Source organism: Nestor notabilis, unplaced genomic scaffold (assembly GCF_000696875.1).
Source record: "Nestor notabilis isolate BGI_N333 unplaced genomic scaffold, ASM69687v1 scaffold600, whole genome shotgun sequence".
Taxonomy (NCBI): Eukaryota; Metazoa; Chordata; class Aves; order Psittaciformes; family Psittacidae; genus Nestor; species Nestor notabilis.
The window spans coordinates 444-22437 of NW_009912209.1; the positions used below are offsets into that span (position 1 = coordinate 444).

A 21994-nucleotide genomic window follows, 5' to 3' on the forward strand; every position below is an offset into this window, starting at 1 on the left:
TATTAAGTAACTTCTTAAAATTAGACTATTTAAAAATAATTTTGCATCTGAAAGAGGTTGTGAACCTTTGAGTACGTGAGACCACTTTCCACAAAGTTTAGATAGTCTTGTTTCATATAAGGTTTTCAGATGGTAATCTGTCACAGGTTACTGAAAGTTCAGTATAAAAGCCCTTTAGAAACAGGTAATTAGAAAGAAAGCTTGCAACAAAATTGGCCACTTAATAATTATTTATCCTTAAATTTAAATTCAAGACAGTGATTCTTCCCAATAGTATGCTGAGACACCAAAGATTCTCAGGCTAGACTTATTCTCTGGCTGCTTCTCCTGCAAGACAAGCTGTAGGGGAAGTAAGTTAATTTTTCATTTTAAAAAAAGTCTAATTCCTTAGAGAAATTATGAGTAATGAGAAAGGTAATCTTATTCTTCTGTTTCTGACTACAATACACAACTTAATTTATGAGATGGAAGGGAAAGCGGTTACAAGAATCCTTGTGTTAAAATCAAACAAGCATTTACTTGGAGACTAAAATGCTAATACCCACGATGGTATGTCTTTGCTGTAAGATTTACTTTACAGCACTAAAGCTTTTGGAATCCTATTCAGTCCATTTCAAAAAGAAAGAAGAAAGTTATTCAGACTCTAGAAAAACAAATGCAGAAAAGCCAGTGATGTTTTATTTAACATAAAAGGAAGTTACAGTAAAAACAAAGACAGATATTTAGGAGTTATTCCATCAGTTCATGTCACTGCATGTCATTGCAAAGACGTTGCTAGCAGAGACTGTTAGTGTCTTGGGTAGATGCTGGCTTTAGTTTTCTCTCACTGTGTTTGCAAAGACTAGTACTGGGTTTGTTCACCGCCATGAGGGTACAAAGGCAGATAGGAAAGCTGTTTTTTCCAAGTACCAAGTTAATACTCAGCTTATTATTGTCCATCTAACTTGATCTGATTAATGTCTTCATGAAGATTTTGATGGGTTTTAATCCTCTGAAAGCTCATACAAAGCCTACAATAGTCTCACTCCCACTGATTAATTGGATTCTCATTAACACTAATAGTCTTGCACTACTGAAAAATCACTGAAATAATGAGACTTCTCCCTAGCTGTCATTTTTTATGATCACAACTCCTATGAGAAATTAATCTATTTCACAGTAAAAATTATAGAATAGAATGGGTATGTTAAAATAGATGCAACAGCAAGTTTATATGATTCTTTAAAGGGTTTAAAGTAGGTTCAGGTTTCAAATGAGATCTAAGCAGATCTCAGTATTTAGAGAAAGGTTTCTTCTGAGTCTCCAGTAATTTCTGCAACTTCTGTTCTCCTGGCTCGCTAGTGATCTTTTACCAGAATTAAGAAATTGACAATATCATTTGTTTATGGTATTTCAAATGTAAAGAATTGCCTTCAGGGCATTGTTTTATTGGTTTTACATTCCTTCCTGCTGTGTTGAATCTAATGAGGCTTGTCTGTCCTTTAGGTGACCTACAAGCGGGATCTGTATGCTGCTGAATCGATTATTAAGGGTATGTGTTCATCCTTTTGGCTGTCAGTTTGCATATTTCTAAGTCTAATTGAGAGTCTTGTGTGCTATAGTTTTGAATGTCTTTTAGAAAAGTTTTATGACAAATAAAATGTGCTTAGGCAAGTTGTTTTAGCTTGATCACTGTAATACGTTATGCATTATTTACCTTCGTTTACTTCTTTTGGAACAGAGAACCTTATGAAAGGCTGTATATATTAGAGTCAAGCAGAGATTAATTTTGTATGGTTTTATAAGGAATAAACAATTTTTTTCATTTGCAGTTCAATTCTGTATATGTTACATCTTTCTAGTCTACAGTAGTAGCCTAGAAAATAAATATTACCTCTTTATGGCTCTTCTCTCTCTTACATACAGCAACTTGTTACCTGAATTGGTATAGCAATTTTATGATATTGAAGTGCTCCATTAATTTATGAATTCTTTGTTGAACTGTTTTTTCACCTTTTCCTGTAATGATAACAATGGTTTCACTATCAGTGACTCAATCTAAAAACAATGTAGAAAGGAAGAACTCCTAAGTACTGTTTGAGCATACTCAAGGTTATTGTAAGCTCATAGGCACTGATTCAGGGGAGTCTTGCTTTGACTCTTGTTAAGAATGAAGGGATAAAAGCCCAGAAACTGATGAAGAGAAAGGGACATCTTTGGGTTAAAGTAATTTTTCTAGAAAAAAAAGTGTGGTTCCTATTTAAAGTTAGAAAAAAAGCAAAGCCCATGTTTTCTTAGGGTATGGTGAGTGACTGGCTAATTGTTGACTTTGGTGGCTCATGTGTTACAAGATCCAGTATTGATTGAGCTTCTGGTTTGGATTATTCTTATTTCAGCTGTGATACAGTTAAATTTTTCCTTTGTTTGTCTTGATTTCAACAAGGCATTTGTCACTATCTCCCATGACCTTCTTATTGACAAACTGATGAAGTACAGACTAGAAAAGTGGACAGTGAGGTGGACCAAAAACTGGCTAAGCTGCCAGGCTCGAACAGCAAAGTCCAGCTGGAGCCCAGTCACAAGTGGTCTCTCCTAGGTGTGAATGCTGATTAAAATCTTCACTAGTAATCTGAATTACAGGGCAGAGCATAGCCTCAACAAGTCTGTAGATGATGTAAAATCGGGAGGAGTAGTTGTTAGACTAGGAGGTTGTGCTGCTATTTGGAAGGACCTTGATAGGCTGGAGAAATGGATGAACAGAAATCTTGTGAAATTCAGCAAAGGGAAATGAAAACTCTTGCACTTGAGAAGCACCATTACAGCTGGGGGCTGACCAGCTGGAAGGCAGCTCTCCAGAAAAGGCCCTGGTGGGTCTTGGTGGACAACAAACAGAACAGGAGATGGCAGTGCGCCCTTATGGCAAAGAAGGCCACCAGCCCCTGGGCTATGGTAGGCAGAGCATTGCCAGCAGGGTGAGGGAGGTGAGCCTTCCCCTCTGCTCAGCACTGGTGAGGTCACATCTGGAGTGTTGGGTTCAGTTATAGGCTCCCAAGTGCAAAAGAGACATCATCATACTGGAGAGAGTTGAGCAAAGGGCTATGATAGTAGTTAAGGTAGTGGAGCATCTACCAGATGAGGTGTTGCAAGAGGTTGGACCGTTAGAAGAGAAGGCTCAGGGGGATCTTAGCAGAATGTATAAATGCCAGATGGGATGGAGTTAAGAAGATGTAGCCAGACTTTCCTCAGTGGTATTCAGCAAAAGTGAACGGGGAATGGACACAAACTGAGATACAAAAAAAATATTTATACATCTGGAAAGCCTGGAAATCTTTTAGGATTCTCTCCTTTTTTTTATTAGCTGGGAGATTGGGAGGGAGACTCCCTGTCCTTGATTTCCTAGGAACTGTTTGTTCAGCTGAGATTGCCAATAGGGGCATCTTTTGGCTTATAAATGCCATTTTTCACCTGCTTTTATTGAGTTAGAATATTTCATCTCAGAAATTACTTGGGTTAATATTTTCAGAACAGCTTTTTTACTTATTTAAGCTTATGAAAAGCTTTGAAAATGGAAGTGTGATCCAAATTAAACTGGAAAAATGTTTTCAAAATAATGCATTTTCTTGGTTTCGTCCACTTATTTTTTGGTAGCTATCAGATACTTAAAAACTTTATGCAAACAGAATTCATTCTGCCATTAAATTAAGAGGTTTTTAGAGATAAAATCTAGATAAGAAGTTCTTGAGTTGGGCCAGTGATTATTAAAACTTTTTAAAATTACTTTCTGAAATTTTTGTGCTCTTGGGAAAGTATTTAATAGTTTTCATTTAACTTGAAGTGATCTTTCCTTGGATAGAACAATTCAGTTTGAATATAAATTTTAAAAGTTCAAATATGATTTTTGTGGATGTCATTTAAGCAAAATGACTCGTAAGACAAATAGGTAATAGAATGAGCCAAAGCAAAGAGGGATTTTGTGGAACAGTATGATATAAAATTAACCAATGATTTTATCCCTTTCATGAATAGGAATTGGAACTAATACTTTACCTTAAATGATAGATCAGTGGAAAAAAGGGAAGCTTCTAATCTTTGAGAAGTGCAAAAGTAATTATATAAAAAAATTTAATTTTTTTTGTGGTCTAAATATAGATCCCATTACATCATTCTTGCTGAATTCCTCATTCTAGTAGAGTGTGTATACATACTTTTACAGTACAGACTTCTTTTAAGTATTATCTGTAATTTTAAGGATTACCTACATAGGAGAGACTGTCAAAGAAAAATTCCTCTGACGGTAATGCTTATAAGGAAATCTAGAAAGCTGATTCAGCCGCTTGGATGTGTTTTGTTACAGTATTTGTAGGTATTTGCTGTAACAAGAATTGTTGTACTTCTGACAGTAAAGCTTGCTGAAGCCAATAATGGCAGCATAAAATGATGTGAATGCTATGAATCAGCTCAATGAAGGTACAGTGTTGATCATATCTTGACGAAAGGCTCAGTATTCAAACTTGGAAAAAATCTCAGCAAAGTCATAGTTCTGTGTTAACTTGGTCATATTTTCCTTTATCCCATTTATTTTCATGTTTATTTAGCATGTATGTTCTCAGTAGTTAATGGTAATTTATCAGTCATTACTGGATCAAGTAGATCCATTTTTATATCCATTTTACTTGAGCTTAACTATAGACTGTACTTCTTTCAAAATTCAAAGGCCAATTTATTGAACTGTACCATTCATTATTACTCAAATATTTAATTTAGTTCAGAGGACAGTCAGGATATGAGGGTACTGAGGGTATGTAAACTTTAAAGGAAAAAAAAATCAAAACTAGTGCTGATTTATATTTTTAAAAAGTTCTTGTTCATCTTGTTCATTGCAGTTTATTCAGTCCTTTACTAGACTTACTACGTGGGCATGTAGTGATAAGACAAGGTGTAATGGCTTTAAACTGAAAATAGGGTAGATTTAGACTTTAGGAAGAAGCACTTTACTGTGAGGGTGGTGAGGCCCTGGCACAGGTTGTCCAGAGAAGCTGTGTCTGCCCCATCCCTGGCAGTGTTCAAGGCTGGGTTGGATGGGGCTTTGAACAACCTGGTCTAGTGGAAGGTGTCGCTGCCCATGGCAGGGGCTTGGAACTACATGATCTTTAAGGTCCCTTCCAACCCAAACCATTCTGTGATATGTTCTTCTGTAGTGGGCAGGAAGAAAGTCAGATGGACACCTTATGTAAAATATGTTGCTTTATATAGCTGGAGAAGGAGATAGCACTCAGCTCCCATCATTCAGCTGTCCAGTTTGCTGATGTTTCCTTCCCCACATATTGCCATCATTACAGAGCAGCTCTTGTGAGCATGGGAGCTGAGTCATCACGCTTCTTGTGGGGAAACTAGAAATGAGTACAATGTGAAAAATTATTTCTGTGCTCTCCCTCTGCTGCCCTCTCACTCTTATAAAGGTGACTTCTTGTGTTCTTTTAACTAGTTCTGTCCTTTTTTATAGATTTAAAATATAACCAAGTAGATTGGTAATATTTTGAAGCATTTTGCTTAAAAAAATGTTATAATAGTATTTTATGTAACATACACACTCTAATTTCATATAAAATAAAGATAAACCTGAAACAATACTGCAGCCTTCATGCAAATGAATTTCCATGTTCCTGTGTATATAAGGACTTCAGTAATCTCCTAAGTTATTAAAGAAGATTAGTTATAATTTATTTTAAAAATAAGGTCTATCCCAAGCACCTTTCTCTATAACTGCTTGAATAGAAATTGAGGATGGCGGTTATTCAAATGAAAGGAACATTCACTAAGTTTAACTATTTCCATTTATAACTAGAGCAAAAAAGGCCATAAATGACCAGTCATTCTCTTCACAGATATGTATTTTACATGTGTATTTCATCATGTTAACACATATTTAGTTTTCACTAAAGCAAAAACAATCTTTTGCAGCTGTTGGTTATGATAAAAAGTATTTGTAGCTTAACGTAAAAATGAAGACCTACACAGTGGTAAATCAGGCTGATCCCTTATTTGATCTTTACTTATCTAATGTTCTGCTACTGTGGCAGCATGCAATGTATCTGCTTCAGTAACCACAGTCGTCTTTATTATGCTTAGTCTGTATGAAAATCTCTAAGTTCATTAAAGTTTAGATTTGCGTTTTGCTGCATTGCTTGACTGCAGGAAGGAGAAGCTGTACATGTTCTTATTTAAGCAAGCAATATAATGAGAGTCCTCTATAGCTAATTAGGACACCCTGTAATAGATTTATGTTAAAGATAACATAACTAGTTATCTTTAATGGTGTTTTGAATAGATACTGTTAGCACTCCAAGTCTGCAGATTGAGAGCTGTGCCCTTCAAAAGATTTAAAATACCAGATTTTCAGGTTGATATAACATGGCTTATTTTCGTGGCAGACACCTAAGCCATGTGAATTAATATTGGGCAAGCATTTTACTCACAGTTCATGGCACATTTAAAGGAAAGCATATTTAAGGGGATGATATATTCTTGTCCTATTGAGCATCATCCTGTTCTACTCCCATGTTGTATGATTCAGTCTTGTTAGTTTTACAAAAGAAACCTCAATAGCTATGGTCAGTTGTGTCGTGCTGTGCCTATGGGAAACCTTCAAGGAAGGGTAGGTCACCTTCTAGAATGGCAACCATCTTACCAGCCAAGGCATGCTCAGTTAGGCCTTTCCTACTAGCTGAATAATTGAATAATTTTGTGACGACAGTTCAAAATTTCATGTAATCTACATTAATAGATGTATTCTATTATATTTATTAGTGATTGAAACTTGGTTTCCTTCAACTTCAGAGAATGACAGTTACCTTTTTCCATTGACCTGTTGGTTTTATTTAGAAAATCCATTTAAGCTGTATTAAAATATTTATTTTGAGGAGAATTATTCATCCAACTGTTTTCTTTCTGGTTTCAAGTAATATTTTTTTGTTGCTTTGAATTATGAACTTCAACAGATCTTGAAATACTTAGATTTTTATGCTAAGATGTTAAGGTTACACTTGGGCCTGTAGACAGACTTGCTAAAGAACAGGTTCCTTGTGGTTCATTTTGACATGTTATTTTGCTATCCTGTTTATTTTTGAGGTACTCTTGATTTCTGTCTGTCCATATATTAAGTTTCAATTCTGTAATTAATAAAATTAAATACAAAAATTATTATGGTAATATGTGTTTGGCAATTAAATGATGTATGAAACAAATACAGTTAATTGTATGATTATAATTATGAGGCTGTTCCTGAGTCAGCTATATTGCAAATGCAATTCTACCTAACTAACGAGTCCCAGATGTTTCACAGAAGCACATAGAAGCACTGCTGGTCTAATGAGACATAATAACTGACAAATTTCACCTTGCTAAACTTGACTCAGGTGGAAATAAGAAAAAACATGTATGCATCCATACATTATTTTATTTTTTTTAAGATATTCATATGTATATATATCATGCATATTCAAGGCAATACAAACACTTCACTAACGTGAATAGACTAATGACTTATCTTTTCAGATTGTTTTCATAAAACATCTTAACTTGCTTACTTCCTCAAGTCTGTTTTACGACTGCATTATGAAAGTCTGAGTCCTAACACCATTTGTTTAAGAAACAGCAAATTTAATGCTTTTTTTTTAGTTAAGCAGATATGAACTTGTTGAGTGTGCTGACAAGGTGGCACACGCCCATTTTTAACTGTCTTGAAATAAGAAAACATTGTCTTACAATAAGGGTGACTCATCTAGAAATGTAGTTAAGATCAGGCTAATACAAAATATCCTAAAATATTTCCATTAGGACTGCTGCCCTCGGGGTAGGTATCTTTGAACTCTAGTTCTAGCATGTAAACTTTAAATGGTGCTGCTCAGTAGAAGATTGTAACTCAGTCTTTCTTTCTTCCTTCTTTTTCTTTTCTTAACGGCATTTCCTCTGCAATGACCTTTTCACAAGAGTGTGCATTTGAGGATTGGATATTTTGCCCTCACATTTGGCTAAATAAGCGCCTGCTGATGTAGACGCAGTTATGTTTTGCAAGCAAAATATCATAATGCCTTCAAACTGTTCATGACTGTTGGGAGCTACATACCGTGTTTTGTTTTATATGAAGAACATGCATGGCTTTTTCTGGGGGAAAAAAACCAACCCAAAAAAAACCCTGACATAAGCCTTTTTCATCAACCAATGAGTATCTTATTGGAGGTATGCTGTATTTTCATGGGCACACACATTAACCATAGTCTGTTCTCTGCTCTGAGGCAAAGAAACAGACTGGCTGGTGGGGATATACTCCTCAGAATAGTTACTGTCAGGCGAAAACAACCCTCTGCCTTATCTTCTACCACAAAATCTTCCTCTCCTTGTATACTAATATTGGCAGGGGCAGTGTCAAGTTTGGCTTTTGGGTTTTGTGGTTAGAGAAAAATGTGGAATGGTAAACAAAAAAATTGTTAGATATTTTTGGTTACCTGTGTTTTATGAATAACAATTTCAATTCATTCTGTTGAGCATAAATTAACTAACTGCTTGGCAGTAGTTATTTCATTTTTCTTGTGTTTACAGTGATAGAAACATCTGTTATGAAATACTAAAAATGCCAGGGAGAAGCATAGTGAATTTCTAGACCAGTCAGGCCATTGCTATGTAGAAAGTGAAAATGGAATTCATATAAATTAATTTACTATTTTGGATTCACTACAGACTTCAAAAGTATTTTGATGAATAGGATGTGCTTCCAAAATAGTAGGAATCATATTGACAGACCAAGAATGGCGTGGTGTGAACATGTGTTTAGAAAAACAAGTGTATGTATACACGTATATGTGCAATTAAGAGAAAAAATTCATGTCTGTAGGCTAAATACTGTTTTCCATTTAGATGCATTTTCTTTCATATGGTATTAATGCTCTATGATATATTTATGATCTTTATTCAAACAAAGTATTATTTTAATTGCTGCTGTTTGTGGCCTGCTTTTCAGGGTAAACTTTTTAAGTTCTTCGTTAGATTACACTTAATACATTATCTAACTAACATAGTTCCATAAACATGCACACATCTTAATATACAATTTGAGTGAGATCCTAGGATAAAGACTGTAACAGGTGTTACTGGATAAGGTGGTGTAAAGCTTTCAGGATATCAAAGGGAGGGCATAGAAAAATGGAAAATAAAGTTTTCTGCTGGAGAGAGAAGGAGATTTAATTGAACAAATTCTGAAATCCTGTGTCAAAATTATCTTTAATAAAGAAAATTTCCTGATAAAGAACTTAAATGTATAACCTAACAGAATCTGGCAGTGTAAAGTTTTAACTGTTTTTAATTTGTGCAAAAAATATGCTCTGAGTGGATGTTAAATGTGAGGCAGTAGGGGGAGGGTTACCTTATAATTAGGTAAAGCTGGAATGAAGCTGAGAGTAAATGGGAGACCTGTATGGGGAAGAGGAGATTTCCAGAGAAATAAGAAGTTTAAACTAAGAAGAGGAAGAGGAAGCCAAAGCAAGATAGAGATTTTGATAGGTAATGTAATAGTGAGAAAGGGGGGAAAAAGAGTTGGGCAGATGAAAAGGAAGGTATGGTGTGAAAGTAGGGGAAAAAAAGCAGAACAGCGGTGCATGGCAGGAGGCAAAGAGGTAATAGCCAAAAACTGAACTCAGGGGAGTTCCAACGCAATAAAAGGAAAAACTTTCTCACTATGAGGGCAGTCAAGCAGTGAACAGGTTGCCTGGAGAGGTTGCACAGTCTCCCTCCTCAAAGGTATTCAAGTGCTAGGGGCATAAGGGGCTGAGCATTCAGGCCTGACCTCATGGGTGATTGTGCTTTGAGCAGGAGTTTGGACTAGAGATCCTGAGGTCCCTTCCAGCCTGAATTATCCAACAATCTGATGAAAAACAAAATTTTGTTAGTTGAGTATTAAAATTCTTTGTGACATGGCCATGACATGGATTTCCAGAATTACTGTTTTGTTCACCCAAACAGACTTCTGAGGACCAGGAATGAAATGCTGCATGCCATTAGCTTTACTGGCAGTCAGCAGAACTCATGAACTCCATGGGGTTTGAGCCAGCACTTCAGCTGTGCTCACTGGGTTCAGTGTGATCACACCGAGTGACAGAGAGCTCCATCAGCTTACTGGAGGTGGGACACAGGCAGTCTTGGGGAGGAAGGCTCTGCTCAGCCTTCCTTCCCACAATACAGCAAAGGTGCAGACTGTCTAAATTAATGCATACATCTTTTTGGCCACTTGAAACAGTTGGGGTTTAAATGGAAATTAAGTTTTAAACTTCGTCTAGAACAAAGCTGTTGCTTTGCTATGATGATTTCATAATAAAGTTTCCATCTTTATTAATTTTTCTTGATCATTTAAAAGAATGTAGGATGTTTTCAGTGTGTCTATTATCATTATTTTTTTCATACTTTATTAGTAGACTTTTCCCTATAACATTGCATTCCTTCTCCAGATTAAAAATAAATTTTTTTCACACTTCATTCAATTTTGCTTTCTTCTTTATTAAATTCAACCTGCAAATCTTAGTTGCTTTTTCAGTAGTCATCTCTCGCATTTACATTACAGGAAATTAGAGGTTTAAGGGGCCTGGGGGAGCAGTGAGATGGGATTTTATAGTTGCAGTCTTTGAGCAGCCTCTTATGAGGTTACTTTTGACACTTGCTATTGATAACTGACTTCTTTTTAAAAAGAACCGTCTGAGCATAAGTTATGGTGCCTTTTTGGATTCCACAGCCTTCTTCCACATGTGGATTTTTGTAATAGCTTCAATCTGACCTTCTTCATTAAATTCCTTAGTTCAGTAGAATCTGAGTTCTTGAAATCTGATATGCCAGACTGGTTTATTGTGTATGTCTATCTTATATCTGCAATGTAGCTGCATTCCGTGTACTGTACTAAATTCAAGTGGCTCTTGCTCTGATTTCAATCTACCCACCCGTTTCTTTCTGCTGATAAGAAATTAATTCAATATGGTTTCCCAGTGACCCATTTTTTAGACTGTAAAGTTATTCTGTATTAAGTAGAAGCCAACTCTGATGCACGTTCAGTGTATTTTTTTGCCCAGTGAGTCTATGGGAAGATAATTTCTCTCACAGTTGTGGTATCCTGTGATTTTCAGCCCTGGCCATGCATTTTTTTAATTCTCGCTTTCATCTGGTTGTGCTGGTTTACATGCAGATGTTTATTGTTCTCTCTCTTTCTTCCCCCTCCCCATTCTTGCTAACTTAATACAAAGCCAGTTGCTACCATTATTTTCATAGTCACGTTATAAATATTAGACATAATAAATGCCCATGATTCGTAAAATCATTGAAGTTGTCTTTTGGGATCCTTAGTGGTTAATTCACTTGTCCTGCTCACAAAAAGTGGTTTAAAAATCACAAGTCACTTTCCAATAATGTTAACTGCAGCAGCTTTAAAACTAATTTTCAGGTCTGTATGTATTTTTTTGTGAAGAAGCTTTTACAAAACAGGAAGATATTTACTTAAGTAATGCCTCTGATTGAACTTATTGTGTGGTATGCAATTATAAAACAAAACTATCCACATGCAACAAATATGTATCTTTGGATTTGTTTGAAGAGCAGTTAGGCCATATTTTTATAATTTTTTTTTATGTCTTTCACAACTAATTTATTTTGTGGTGATGTTTGGTGTATTTCTGTCTCTGAAGCTTCATTGAAGTCTGCTTTAAACATAATTAGACTTTACATTTATGAAATTTCTAGCTGCTTATGGAACGGCTACCCAAAAGACATTGGAAATATTATATTTTGGTCTGCATATTAATTCAACATCGAAATGATAAAATCCTGAATTAGAAGTGAGAGTTCCAGACTTGAATTATTTTTACTTGTTTGCTTAAAGAAAGTGTTCACTGAATCTTGAAACTGTAGTCAATGAGAGAAGATACTTATTTTCTGAAATATTTGCTTTATTTATCAGATCAGGCAATAACTTGAAACTACTGTTCTTGTTATCAACAAAATACTATATTTTTCACCCCACTAGTGAAAGATCTGAGAAGTTGCCTGTGCCAATATCTTTGTCATTGACTCTGCAGCTTCTATGATACTGAGGTGAACAGTTGTATCTGCTGTCTCCCTGAACAGTTTCTTCACTGTTTTTCTTTCTTCTATATGGAGTATATATTGCTGGGAAGAAGATTTATGCCCTTTCCTGGGTTTTTTTTTCTTTTCTTAATATTCCTGACACTGCATTTATTGATTTATCGAAGTGAGAAGTGGTATGAAGTTTCCAAAATGTTTTCTTGGTGTCATCTTGTGTCAGTAATGTGGACCTGAACAAACACCTTTTCATAGAAGTCCCTTGTTTAAATAGGCTTTACTGACAGGCCTTCGGTGATGTTTTCACGTTCTACAAAATAATATAAAATATAATATGAATTTTACATTTGAGATGTAAGTTACATAAATTAAGTAGTTACATTAACTGTGCCTTGAAATAAGTTGTCTTAAATTTACAGCTGTTGAAAAGATTCTGTCAAGAGACAGCAGTATATGCATTGTAGACCATGTTTAGCAGATTAATAATTTTGATTTATTTATCTTTGCGTGAAATATTAAGGCTTTTTTCTTGTTCACAGACAAGCTATCACAACAAGTTTGTGTTACTACCTATGTGAAGGAAGATATGGCACAAGTAGGTTTTCTCCTTCATGAATCTCTGAAAAGCCAAATAAAAGTAAGTACAATTCTATGGTTCTAAACTGTATGATTACTTTAATGTTTCTTGTTGTCACAACTCATAAGAAATGGTATAAATAATGTGAATACAGAAACAGACCTCCTTTGTCACTGTAGTATTTATTACAAGGGATTAACACCAGGTGTGGAAGATACCAAGAAAGAAGCATCCTCTGCCCAATTATGCTGTAGAGGGGGATCTTACAGATCCTCTTAAAATTTATATATTAGATTAGAGCAGAAATTGGATCCAGGCATCAGAGAGGCCATTTTCTCTAGGTTTTATGAATTCAGTAAGCCCAAATTGTTACAAATATGTTACAGAGGAAATGCTTTTGGTACTTTGAAGTCTGAATTAAAGTCTGAACCAATTAAGGCGTAAGTTGTATTCTTGCAGAGCTGCAAGTGCAAATTCAAATTAATCTGCCTTTTTGCAGAAAGGTAGGGGTGTATTTTACTCATAGTGAGCACCCACTGAAGCCTTTTGCTGTAGGATATTGATGGAATTTTCTGCAGGCATTTAACTATCTTTTCTGTTTTCAATATTCCTACTAATAGAACTATCACATATTTTCATTTTCCCAAAGGTGATTAACATTTGGTAATTGCTTAAATCTTGACTGATTTTAGGGTGATTGTTAATTATATCTTATGTGGTGATATCACATTTTCTATTACCCAGAGAAACAGAGTGGGAATAGCTGTTCAAAAATACAGGTTTCCTGATTTGCATAATATCACTTCTGTATATGGTTTTATTCATGCCTGTTGACACAAGCATTGTGTGCTTAGTTAATAGCAGGATGTTCTTCTGTAGCAAACTGTATTGCTATTTTATATCTAGAAATGTTATTTGACATTGTGCCTACAGGTTTTGTTTGGAAAGAATTGCATTTAGTATGAAAAATTATGCTTTATATCTGTTAAATGTCTATATTTAAAAGTGCAAAACACTAGCAGAGTTGAGTAAGATCTTTTCTTGTCTGAATAGCTGTATAATGGAGCAGAAGTATATTTCCATTTCGTTAAAACCAAATCCATTGCTGTTTTTCCTTTTTTCTCTCCATTTAAACTGTTGTGCAATTACTAGACATCACTTGCTCGTGCTAGGAAAAAAAAGTACTTATTTAAGTGTTGATTTACCTGCATTGCTATATTAGGTTTGCATATTACCACTTTAATCATACCCTGAGAAACGCTTCCAAATCAGTAAATAAAGTCTAAGAATGCTCTTTTCAGAGAGTGAATTGGACTATAATTGGTCTAAGTAAGACTCTAATTGGGAATCACTCAATCAAGTACATATCTGAAATTTAAACTTATTACTATCAATATTTTAATATTTTAGATAGTTTTGCGTAGGATACTAACATGCAAAATAGAGTAAGAATTAATGTTAGTTAACTGATGATGTATTGAAGCATCTGGTGAAGCAGCTGTGCTTACTTTACCAAAAGAGAAATCTGTTTTAATTTTTGCTAGATCATATGGCTGTAAAACAAAGGCTTAGTGTGCTGCTTTATCATATGTACAACTTAAAATCAAAACTTTGATAAACTAATTCAGTTTTTTTAAATGTTCAGGAATACTTAAGCATCATGTATTGTAATATCTCAGGAAAAAAAACCCCGTAGGCCTTCTCTCTTGAGTAATGCTCCATTTACCTTCTGAAAAGACTGGCATGAAGTATGCTCCTGATCATTTGAGTATGTGCAACGTTGTAAAGGTACTAGGGATTTCTGATTTGACTTCTGCAGAAGTTCAAACCAGGAGAGCCCTTGAGTGTTGCATTTATTAAGTAATATAATTAATTCTTGCCTTCTGTGATTTTTTGATTTTTTTAGATCTCATTAAGATATTAAATGTCAGCTATTCGGGGCTGTGTTATCCAATTTAGAGCCCAAAATGTTTCTGAAGTCTTTAGTGCATAAATATCAACCTTTGGGTTTTAAACCATATTCCTTTGCAAACAAGTTAGCTCCCCAAGTATTACAAAAATAAACAAATACAGTGTTAGATAACAGTGCAAAGCCTTTTTAAATGTTGTATTCGGTACTTCTGTTGGAATGTGGGTTAAGTGACATTTTGAGAGAACACAGGAGTGAGTGCTTCTGTTGTTTGCTGTTACATATAATATCTTCTGGGCAGAAATAAAGCTTATTTGAGCAGTGGAACAGTGAGGTTTGCTGATTTAATAGAAGCAACATGAAGATTTTTTTTTTTCTTTTTTTTGCGTTATTTTCAAGATTTTCTTACTGGCTTCAAAGTGTTATCTTCTATTAGGGAACAATTTCTAGTTCTGCTACCTGGTTTGCTGTTTTACTTGTGGCAATCCTGAAGCTGATGATGTAGTAGAACCTACTTGTTATTTTAATTAGGATAAAGTAATTTCTTAGCTGGTGTTATACTTACAGGTTGCAAAATAAGCATGTCTGTGGTTAAGACAGTATTTTGAAGTATGCATTGAGGAAGTAATTTTCAGGAGAAATTCTAAATGAGTCTTGTCTTGTGCAGAATCCCAGAATAGGTCCTTTCCAACCCTAACCATTCTATGATTCTATGATAATACTGGCTTTTCATATGTACTTACTAACCTTTTTTTTTTTTTTTTAGTTGCATGAAGAAAAGATATATATGTATTTGAATATTATAGAGATTTTCTTAGAACTAGAGGTCTAGAATCGTTTGATCATCTTGATCCTATGAGCAGTGTTTTCATCTCTGGGAACAGTTGTACTTCCTAACCCAGGCAGCAGTTCTTGTGTCTGGTATTTCCTGGACTGTTACTGGAGTGGCTCCATCAGCAGTATTCTTCAGTAAAAACTTGCAGAAAAATCTGTGGGGTGTTGGACTCCATGATTCACTGTTGAGTCACCTAAAAATTTGAGCAATTTTAATTCTCATAGTGGAAATAATAATTGCCAGTTTCAAATCATTTGAATGAACAAACTCAGCCCTAAGGGTGGATGCTTTAACAGATATTTGAGGCTAAAGTGAAATTTGTGACATAGCAATTTTTTATTTTTATTTTTTTTCTGATTAGGTTGAAGCTGTATCAATATCTCTAAGCAAGAGTGATAGCCATCTACAAGACATCTTTTCAGGAGAGTGCTACAATTTTGTTTGTATAAATGTAAGTATTAAGGATGCATGCTTTTAGTTTTGCACTTAAACTTACTAGTAACGGTAAATAATAATTACTTGTTTGAATAGTTGGTTGTTATTTCTGTCCTCTTGGTATATCCATTCCAATACTTGGTGCTTCTCATGTGCACCAAATTAGACGTTTGACATAGACCAATATCTTTGAGGTACTGGCTCATTCTTTCTCTCCTCGTTCTGCACTTTTGTCAGTATGTTGTTAAACCAGCTGTGAATTCTTGAACAAGAAGAATTCAACTGAAATTAAAGTTTAAAATTTCCTTTCATAGATACTGTACTGAAGTGAATGATCTCAAGAAGAGGCATGTCATATGTGTAGTCATCCAACTGTGCATTGTCACCATGGTCTAAGTTAGTGTTTCCCATTTTGGACACATGCATGTCATACAAATCTGTGTTTGGGTCCATGTATGAGAACAGGAAGGTTTTAGGTGAACCGTATCTGAGACTGGTCACGACCTTTAAGCTTGTTACATATATATTTCTTAAGGGTAGTGTTAGTAATCTCAATTTTTTTCTAACAGCTGTAACTTTGCCAGACGAAAGTTTTACAAATACATTAAAACTGACCAAACAAAAACCCCCAAACCAATAAGTGATATATCTATTTTTGCTATATAACAGATCTTTGAATTCAATTTTTATTAAATAATCATTTGATGTTTCAGTAATTCTTAAGATTTATTTTCATTTAGGATAAAAAGTATGCCATTGAAGAAACCCAGCAACTAGTGGATATGTTGGAAAAATCAAATATTCCCCTGTTATATCCAGTCGTCCTTATTTTGGTAGGTAACTCCTGTAAGATACTGTAGAAAGCATCTAGTGAAATATTTTTAAGTGTTAGATTAGGTTTGAACTGCTGCTAGCTTGGAATAAAATTGTAAATTTGAACTGTAACTTGGATTATAAAGAGCCTCATTTGCACTTCAGCAGATGTGCTGCATGCTGTCAGGAAATAAACCAGCACTAGCAAATGACAATTTATTAGTTAGGTATTTCTGTGAAAGGCTCATTGTGGCTAGTCATATTGAACTGCTAACTCCTGCTTTGCTGTTGTGCTCCATCTCTGCTGGGGATGCTGCAAACGATGCAAAAAAAGTTGAAACAGAATTAGGCAGCTTTATATTTTTCTGTGCTGTGTGGTTTATTCAGAGTTTTAAAATTATTGTTGCTTTTCTGCTGCAAGTGTTAAAAAATAACTTTGAAGTACTTTGCAGTATAACTTTAGTACATACTTTACTTATTGAGATGTAAGACTGAAAAATCTATACTGGTATGTGGCAAAAGTTTTAAATTGTATTTTGGCTGAAAGTCTCATTATTTTAATATTGCAGCCAGAATAATTTAACAATTCATGTGGATGACAGCTGAAGGTGTACATTACTTTTATTTTACTCACGCTGTTAAAAAGGAGAAAATAGGAGTCAGTTTGAAAGTCTTCAGGCTGTGTAAGCAGATCCAGATAATTCTTTTTTTCTGTCATGTTTTCTGGCTTAATAGGTAGGGATCAGAAGTGTTGGGTGGAATCAGTGTCATTGTGCCATATGCCACATGTCACAAGGAGTGTGCCTCTGGACTACATTTATTGTACCCTCAGCAACAACACAAGATAGTATGTTGTGATTTTAAAAATATACTTCCATATTATGAAATTACTGAAAAAGGAATAAGTATTTATAATACATGGGGCTTGAATAGCTTACGAAGTGCATCATCTAGTGATCTGGAAGTAAAACTAAGCATTTACTGCTCAATTATAGGCTTAATCTGAAATACAGGTGATGAAATTTTGTTACTGAGGTAACAAATGAGACATGAAGATCAATTATAAAAGAAAAAAGTTATATCCTTACCTGTTGTTACTGTTGGAGTGAGCTTCTGATTCTATGAACATCAATATTTAGTACTTTATTTCTAGACCATCTTTTTTTCTTGACCATATTTCTGAGGAAGTTCAGGGTAGAGCTTTAATTTTACTGAATTTTTAAAGATAAATTATTTCTGCCTTTGATAGTTAGAGCAATGACCCCTGTCCAATTCTATTGCCCATTTACAAGGCTACTGGATGTGCAGAATGCTCTTTTCTGGACTGAGAATGTTTTAATTAGTTCTTTATCAAGAATATAAAAAGGCATTTCTGTGTTAAATTTTGGAATTGTTAATCAACTAGGTAATGCTTATTTTGGGCCCAATTCATAGCTAATCTCTACTCTGGACTTCAAGTGTTTTTTGTCCAAGTGTTACACATGGACACATTGATTTAATAATTATAACTATAAATATTATGGACTTAATATTTCCTGAGAAATAGGTATGAATTCAAGTAATGTTTACATAAACTCACCATAAAGCTCAGGTTTTGCCCTGAAGATACCAGATCTTGAAGTCATTGTAGGATCCAGCACCATTTTCAGTGAAAGTGAACTTGCTTGAACAGCCTGCAGCATGCACAAGTTATGTAGCTGCACACCGTTTAAAATGGTCTCAGGATAAAATGATACATTTACTCCCTTTACTGTACTCCATATCCATCAGTTGTTCCTGACAACTGCTTGAAATTTCCCAAAACTAGACAGTGGGAGAAAATCTCATAATGAGATCAAAGCAGTTGCTAACATTTAAAACACAGATACAGATATATTTGTTAAAAGTATCTTCAAATAATGGAGTGCCCTAACTATAAAAAGGCATTTTATGCTACCCTTTCCAATTTTATGGAGTTACCACAGTATCTTTTTAGAAATACAAGAAGGCAAACGTAGGAGGACTGGAAAGTATGTTTTAAATGACTAAAGAACTAGCTAAACAAATCATTGTCTCTTCTCATATTAATCACTTGGAACTATTTAAGTTCTTTAAACTTCTGATGCCTAAAACTCATTACAGATGGTATGGCTGGGGGATAGAAACTTCCTTCTGCAGTCTTTAATTAAATTCAGCGTTGGGTGTCCTCTTCACTAGGGCTTATGAGTGGGATTCTCCTCAGCTTTAATCTTTGCTATATACTTCATTTAATATAAACCCTAAATACATTGGTAATGAAAAGTCCTATAAGACACTTTCTTTTGATGTAAAATGGCATATTAATATTTCTCAGGCAAATGCAACGCAGAATTTTAAGCAACATGATGATATTTAAATGCACAGGTTTTAGGTACTAGTTGTACAGGAAACATTCATTTTTACTCTCAGAAGTAAAAATGTTCTTTGTAGTAAAGAATTTAAAGGATAAATGAGAAGAACAGCTAACTGCTTCCATTCTAACCTTGTAATCTGGAACAGTAATGTAGACTTGTGTGTAATTGGAAAGTTCTTGTCTATTATTTGATTTCAGGACATGTATAACTTTTCGTTAGCAATCTGATACTTAAGAGATTCAGTTTTGATTTTCCATCAGATATTCAGCTTCTTTAGTTGTAAAAATGACAGGTATTACTGTGTTTAACCAGCCTGGGGAGAACTGTCCCTGCAAAAGGATGGGCTTGCACTATACGTAATGACTTCTCACCATATTCCCACCTATAAATTGCCACGCATTTCAAAGTCGGTCCTTTTTCCTGGTGCCTGACTGGAATTTTTTGTGGCATCTGTATGCTGAAGCAGTAATTGGACTAGTGTATCTGGACATAGCAGGAAAGGGAAGATTAATGTTACAAGAGAAATAGGAAGTGCGGAGGTAAACTTCATGCAATTACTTGTCAGCATCAAACAAGTATCCTCTTCAACTCTGCTATAACAAGAAGAATCATATTCTTAATCTGACATTACTTTTCTGAGTAATATATGTTCACGTTTGTAGATTTTCTTTTGTTGTTGTTATTACTTAGGCTTAGAAGGAAAGGAATGCTAGTATTTCAGCTCTGTAGTTGCCATTATTTGCATTTTGCTACAAAATTAAGTTTGAGTAAAATTTCTTTTTAAAGATGAGGAACAGGTTAATAGCAAATAGGTGTTAGGTCATGTTCTCTCAGAATAATAGGTGTTAAATTTCTTGTAATTAGCTGTAAATGAGCTGTTCCTTAGCCTTGATTTGGGTAAAATTAAAAATAATGAGTGTGTGAAATTAATCTCTGCCTGTAGTAGAATACAGTAGCTTTGCTCCTGGTGAACGTGCACTTAGACAGTACACATCTTTTTAAAATTGTTGCCAGGGAAAATGAGTAAAAACCTATTATCTGTCAGGATAAATTGAATATAAGGTACAAAAAGAACTTGAAACACTTTTCCCAAGCACAGCTCTCTGGAGCTACCTCTATATTCCTACCTCTCTGTAGTACTTGGAGATATCTATGGAATCATTCAGCCAGAAAAATACTTTCTCTTTCTTTTAAGGGAAAGGTATTTCAGCTGTTAATAGATGCTGAAGCTTCGTATGTCCAAATCATCTTCCATAATTTTGATTTCTACAGTTCATAGAAACTTCATCAATTAAACTGTTTAAATGAGGAATACATAAGCCTTGGGAAAGGGTTGAGCTAGTTGATACCTCCCTGGAGATACCAGTTCAGATCCTGTAAGACCCACTGTGTTTGTGCAGCATCCCTGCTGGATACAAGACCTGCCTTCTGCTGCCCAAGAGTTTAGGAACCTCCAGTGCAAATACAGTCTTTGCAGCTTCTTAACTTAATCAACAGGAAGGAAAACTTTCTTTTGAATAGTTTCTGCTTTTAAACTTGCAATGTTACCTTAAAATTAATCCAATTTAGGCAACTAATGTGCTATACTGGAAAGGTAGTAAATTCAAAATAAATCTTTAAAGAATGCAGTTCCATTTTGAAAACCTTGAAGATGCCTAAGAAAAACACCTGTATTTTTCCAGTATCTTGATAGTAAAGAAAAAAAAAGGAAGAAACTTTGAAAGTTAGCATAGAGCTTAGAAAAGAATATTTGTTTTTTTATTTCATTAAATATTTTTAATATGCAATTAGAACATTCTGTTCTGATGTGTTCTGACATATTAGTTTCACTGTGCTTTGAAAAGAAATAATTTTCATGTCACTAAATATGTAAGTAGTGAAATTCAATAGTAATAGAAGCTAACTAAGAGAAACCTTTGTTAGCCTGTATTTTTGTGTGCGCTTAACAAAAATGAGACACTAAAAACTGGCAGTCTAAAATAGTGCACTATGGAAAAAGTGTTGTTTGTTTTTTTTTTTTTAAATTATTTTTTTTATTTTTCATTTGTTCCTCCTCAGGTGCACTTGGATGTTTCAGAAGATACTTCATGCAGTATTGGTATGGAAGAGCTAACTAGGATCAAGAAATTTGCAAGGGAAATGAAAAAGAAAAATATTTTGGTTTATGGACTCCTTATTCAATATAAGGTATGTAATTCTTTTTCTACATGAAAATAGTCGTCTTTTGTGATTTATATGATTAATGATACAGTATGATTAATTTAAAACAATTTTTTTTGAAGATTCTGGCCTGTTCTTGTTCAAAATTCAGAAAAGCTTGTAGTTATAGGCAAAAATGTAAGCATTTTGGTTAGAGAGGAATAAATGGTGACTTTTTTTTTTTTTCATGAAGCACCCAAAAATGTTGTGACCCTATTTCTGTTTGCTTTTCTGCTTTGAAACTTGCTTTTTGCAGCATTTTTTTTTTTTTTTTTAAATGGTAAAAGTACATTTGATCATTGGTTCTGCAGAATTTTACATTCCTCATCAAAACAGTGTTCCTTGTTCATGTGGCAGAAAGGGCACAGCATATAGGTGCTGAAACAAACAGTGTACATCTCTGCAATAGCAGCAAATTGCCTCAACTGCAGGCAAAAAGGGTTAGTACTCCAACATCCTTTGTACTGACACCTATTTAGTTAAACCATTTTGCCTGGGAACCATGTTCTGCCAACCTGAAAAGTGGGCTGCCTTTGTCTCCAGTGCAGATACAGTCTTAGCAGCTTCTTAACTTAGTCAACAGGAAGGAACAAGTTAGATATTCGATGTAAATTTTAATAAAGAGGAGTAAATGTAATCTGGACTGAATGCTTTGGTGGGTTTTTTTGTTTGTGGGTTTTTTTTTTTTTTTTAGGTTAAGTGTTTGGGTTTTTTATATAAATGATTTAAAATGGCTATGGTTATATACCTTCTTCTGGTATACC

The 21994-nt window shown here is 34.6% G+C and overlaps 1 protein-coding gene across 1 annotated transcript; it reads left to right on the forward strand.

The window, feature by feature from the left end:
- Positions 1–1485: 1485 nt before the first annotated feature.
- Positions 1486–21218, forward strand: LOC104408552 (isoprenoid synthase domain-containing protein-like; the record flags this gene model as incomplete). The annotated part of the gene is made up of 5 exons (XM_010018203.1): positions 1486–1531; positions 12630–12727; positions 15773–15862; positions 16587–16679; positions 21090–21218. Coding segments are annotated over 5 exons (456 nt in total), but the record flags the coding sequence as incomplete, so codon positions are not given.
- Positions 21219–21994: the final 776 nt, after the last annotated feature.